Source organism: Dermacentor silvarum, chromosome 1 (assembly GCF_013339745.2).
Source record: "Dermacentor silvarum isolate Dsil-2018 chromosome 1, BIME_Dsil_1.4, whole genome shotgun sequence".
NCBI lineage: Eukaryota > Metazoa > Arthropoda > Arachnida > Ixodida > Ixodidae > Dermacentor > Dermacentor silvarum.
The window spans coordinates 417,218,076-417,223,372 of NC_051154.1; the positions used below are offsets into that span (position 1 = coordinate 417,218,076).

General features: G+C 56.8%; 1 protein-coding gene across 1 annotated transcript; it reads left to right on the forward strand.

The window, feature by feature from the left end:
• Positions 1–3,208: 3,208 nt before the first annotated feature.
• On the forward strand, positions 3,209–4,027 carry LOC119447472 (uncharacterized). Its single transcript, XM_037711495.1, has one exon. The coding sequence runs from the start codon at positions 3,209–3,211 to the stop codon at positions 4,025–4,027; it is 819 nt and encodes a 272-aa protein (XP_037567423.1).
• The last annotated feature ends 1,270 nt before the right edge of the window (positions 4,028–5,297 follow it).

The following is a 5,297-nucleotide window of genomic DNA, read 5'->3' on the forward strand; positions in this document are numbered from 1 at the left end:
TCGCCAGCAATTGCAACAACATCAACAGGAAATGCACACCCAGCAACGCAGCATTCTCGCAACGCCCCACAACCAAAGCCGTGCTGCCGGCTCCGCTGAGGACGTCACAGCTCCCACAGAAGGCATCCCACATGCTGCCTCATACGACACCTGGCGTGTCGCATCAAGCTTCCGCCGTTTTGGATGGACTCGCCCGAGGTCTGGTTCGCCCAGGTCGAGGCCCAGTTCTCCCTGGCGCGCATCACGCAGACCGGAACCGCTACGATTACGTCGTCGCCCACCTCAACACACGTTATGCCAACGAGGTCCAGGATATCCTTGCCAACCACACAACGGCGCCTGAAGACTGCACAGACTATGAACACCTGAAGACTGCACTATCCGCCGCCTGTCGCTCTCGGAAGAACAGAAGATACGACAACTTCAGTCCGCAGAGCTTGCTGAGCGCAAACCTTCGCAGCTCCTGCGCATAGCGTGCGCTCACGCGCAAACATGCAAGTCCAGGATTCTTTCCTGCGAGCGCTTTGGCTCCAACGACTCCTCCGCATGTCCAGCAATTCTGCAAGCTCAGGTTAGGCTACCTCTCAACGAACTTGCGGAGATTGATGATCTCCTCATCGAGGCCTCCATGCCGCAGTTGTCGCCCACCATCCAGGCTGGCGCCGCACCGCTCAACACCACAGAGCTTGCGCGCCATATCGACGACATCGATCAACAGCTCGCCTCCATTCAACAACACCGGGTGAACGTCCTCGATGCAACAGCGCCACCACTTGCAAAGCCGCGACCTTAACACCACTTCGTCGCGGCAACCTGATGAAAATGGCCCGTGTTACTACCACCAACGCTTCGGGGACAGAGCCCGGCATGTCACCACCTGTTCCGTGGACATGCGGAAAACGACAACGGCAGCTCGTGAGAGACGGCCGCAAGCTGCCAACCGGAGGCCGTCGCATCTTCGTCACCGACCAAATCACAAAGCAGCGGTTCCGACATTTGCTGCTACCCGCGATCCCATCTTCAAGGTCCTCGTCCGCTACGTCTTTCGAGCTCAGTGCGGCAAACCGCTCCACGATCAAGACGTACGGCTCGCTCCGCCTGCACATCCAGCTCAGAGAAACTTGCGCCATGACCTTGACTGGAACTTTGTCATTGCCGACGTCGCCGAGCCAATCATCGGCTCAGACATTCTGGCCCACTACAGCCTCCTTCGGACTGCCGCAACGACCTCCTCATCGTCGCGAAAACGGGACACTCTACACCAGACCAGCGAATGACCTCCCAACAGCCAAGCATCAAGGTACTCAGTGTTGACAATCATTCGCCGTACCAGGCCATCCTCGCAAATTCCCGGATTGACGCGCCCCAGCGGATTGCCACGCAAAGTGCAGCACACCACCATGCACTACATCCGGACCACTTCAGGCCCCCGGTTTTCTGGCGTGCCCGTCGCATTGCCCCGACCGCATGCACATAGCCAAAGCAGAGTTCGAGGCCATGCTTCGCGAAGGAATCGCCCGCCGCTCTGACAGTCCATGGGCCTCGCCATCCACCTTCTGCCGAAGAAGACCGAAGGCTGGCGGCCCCTGTGGGGACTACCGTGCCCTCAACGCGCGCACCATCCCGGACAGGTACCCCGTCCACCACATACAGGACTTTGCCCATCACATTCATGGTTGCCACGTGTTCTCCGTGCTAGACTTGGTGAAGGCCCACACACAGGATACCCGTCAATCCGGATGACATCCCGAAAACGGCAATCATCACTCCCTTTGGCTTGTTGGAGTTTCCCTTCATGACTTCGGCCTGAGGAACGCTGGATAAACCTTTCAGCGCTTCATCGACGTAGTCGCCCGCGGCCTCGACTTCTGCTTCGTTTTACCTGGACGACATACTGGTATTTTCCCGCGACGCCGAAGAGCACCACAGGCACTTTCGTCTGCCGTTCCAACGCCTCGATGACCACGGTTTACTCGTCAATATCTAAAAAGCACGCTAGGCGCTTCCATTGTCCGCTTCATCGGCCACGAAGTTTCACCTGAGGGAACTCGGCCCTTGCCCTAACGCATCTCGGACCTGCAAAATTACCCTTAACCCACCACTGCTAAAGACCTTCGCCGTTCCCTCGGCATGCTGAACCTTTACAGGCGTTTCTTGCCACACGCAGCCGACTACCAAGGCTTTGGCTGGCCTACGAGGAAAACTAACCCGTCACGTGGACACAGACGTCAGCGAAAACTTTCGAAGAATGCAAAGCCACCCTCAGCACCACCACGCTTCTCACCCATCCCGTGCCAGACGCTCCCTTGGGACTCATCACGGACGCATGTAGCTTCGCCATCGGCACCGCCCTCATGCAACGCGTGGACAACGCCTGGCATCCCTTGGCGTTCTTCTCCAAGAAACTCGCAGCTCGGAAAACGACCCATTCAACCACCAGTTCCACTGACGAAATCACGACCACCGCGCCGACAAGTTCGCCAGCCTACTACAGAGAACTTCTGGCGATATACGAAGCAGTGCAACACTTTTGCCATATTCTCTAAGCACAGAACTGCACCATCTATACCGACCACAAGCCTCTTACCTACGCCTTCTCTCAACGTCGTGACAAACTGCCGCCTGTACAGCAGAACCAACTCTCGTTCATTGCACAGTTCACCACCGACATCCAACATGTCAGCGGAAAAGACAACGTGGTCGCCGACGCGCTTTCACATGTAGCAGCCATCAACTCTGTGCAGATAACAGCGGACGTCCTCGCCGAGGCTCAGACTACGGACGCCGAACTGCAGCAACTTCTCAAGGGCATGTCCTCACTACAGCTGCAACAAGTTCCCATTCCAGGTTCGACAACCACAATCTGTTGCGACATGTCGACAGGACGAAGCAGGCCCTATGTGCCGCTGTCCCATCGCCGTGGTCTTTTCAACCAGCTCCACAATGTCAGCCATCCCGGCATACGCGCCTCTACACGCCTCGTGGCTGACCGCTATGTCTGGCGCAACATGCAGCGGGATTGTCGCACCTGGGCGCGCTCCTGCATTCAATGCCAACGCGCTAAAGTCACCAGGCACGTCACGTCACCACTCGGAACATTCCCTCAGCCCTCTGGTCAGTTTGAGCACGTCCACCTCAACATCATAAGACCCTTTCCCCCGGCTGGACACTATCGCTACTGCCTCACCGCCATTGACCGGTAGACTCGATGGCCCGAGGCATGGCCCTCGAGGGAATCACCGCGGATGACGTCGCCTCGGCCTTCTTTGCCAGCTGGGTCGCTCGTTTAGGCGCCCCCCGCCGCTTAACTACCGACCAAGGACGACAGTTCGAGTCGCACCTTTTCAGGCTCCTCGGGCTGACCATTGTTTTTGAATGCTTGAGGACCACCAGTAACCACCCCTGCGCCAACGGAATGATCGATCGTTTCCACCGACAGTTCAAAGCAGCCATTATGTGCCATCCGGACTCAACCTGGCTCGAGGCCATCCCACCCGTCATCCTTGGTCTTCGCGCTACCTTCAAGCCGGACATCAACGCTACACCAGCGGAGCTCGTCTACAGAGAACCACTCCATCTCCCAGGTGAATTTCTTGCTGCACTGCCTTCCAGCACTACGATGTCAGATCCCACCGAATTCGTCGCCCGGCTACGACGCACCATCGCCGCCTTACGCCCGTCACCTGCAGCCCACCACTGCAAGCCTACACCTTTCGTGTTCAAGGAGCTAGCATCGTGCACGCACGCTTTCCTCCACGAGGACACCGTCCGCAGGCCTTTCTGGCCACCCTACAGTGGACCCTACCTGGTCGTCCATCGTGACGAGAAAAACTTCACTCGGCGCCTGAACGAGAACGACGTCTGCGCCTCGACTAACCGGCTCAAGCCCGCATACATCGCTGCGAATGAACCGGGCAGCGCCACTCCATCCACAGGCATCTATCCGCAGCCACCGACGTCACAGCCCGCTCCGGTCACGACGCACTCTGGACGTCTGGTACGCCTCCCAGATTTCTACAGACCCTGAGGGCTCTACACTCCGCGGAGGGGGGGGGGGTGATGTGGCGACACACTGCGCACAAATCGGCGCAGCCTCCACCTCGCCCCTTGCTAGCCCGGCGTGACACGGCTGCATGCTGCACCACGTCTCCGATAAGGGACAGCGCCACCGCAGCGTCACCGGAGGCTTACGTCACCGACGGTGGATATAAAGCAAAGCTGCCAAGCTCGAAGAATCCTTCCTTCGGTAACCGTCATTATGTTTCATGTTGGGACGCGTCCTTCCATCGACACGGCAACCCACAATGGTTTCTTCGAGATTGCTCAAGCAAACCTCGAGTGCATCTATTCGCGCCGCTACGCGCGTGCACTTGGGTCGTGTTGCCTCTGTAAAAGTGGGAGTGGGTCTGCGTTTAGTATTGGGGAATTCAACCTCGTCGTCCTCTATGGGTTCCACTTGTGTTTCCTGCGTGGCCTCTCTGGGAGTGGGTCTGCGTTTAGTGTCGGGGCATACGACCTCGTCATCCTCTATGGGTTATTCTTGTGTTTCCTGCATGGCCTCTGTATCAGTACCACTTTTCACGGCATGCTGGAGTTGTTCTATGAGTTCGTCTTTTCCACGAATCTGCATCTGCATGTGTTCTATTTGCTTCTGCAGCGCTTGTATCGCCTGTGTTAATTTAGCTATCTCCGTCTCTGTCTTAGCGGGTGTTTTGTCGCCAGCCTTTGCGGTTGGTGCTCGTTTTCCCGTGACCGCATCTGGCCAGCTCACCTGCTCGGTGGTCTCGGTGACTCTCGTTGCGGTGTCTCTCGTTGTGGATGAGAAGTAATGGGTCCATTCCAATGCGCGACAGCAACACCACTGGGTGGTAGAAACCTGGGACATCTGAAATACGTTTGGTGACTTCGGGATCGATTGCACGTGTGACACTTTCCAGGCCTTAGGTACAAAACCAGAATCGAGCAAAGACATTCCCGGAGGCATACATGCAGATGAATTTCAAACTAATGCTGAACGTGCTCTCCAGCCAACTTTCACGATTCTGACATACCCTCTCATTGTCTCAGTTTAGCATTAGCTTATGAATTCGTTTTTCAGAAAGAATATCGCCGAGAGCTAGTGGGGCTATACTAGTCAAGGTGCAACCAAATTAGAAAGGCCCACAAAGCTCCAAACAAGTCACTCCCCCACCAGTACAGGGATTGGCCTCCCTGGTGCAGCATTCAGCCGCTACCTCCCTAACGACTCCTACAATTTACCCACAGCCCTCAGTCCCCAGGGGCTGCGGAGCACCTGA

Excerpts from the sequence above, each read along its gene's own strand:
- LOC119447472 (XM_037711495.1), top strand. The coding sequence starts at position 3,209 with ATGGCCCGAGGCATGGCCCTCGAGGGAATCACCGCGGATGACGTCGCC.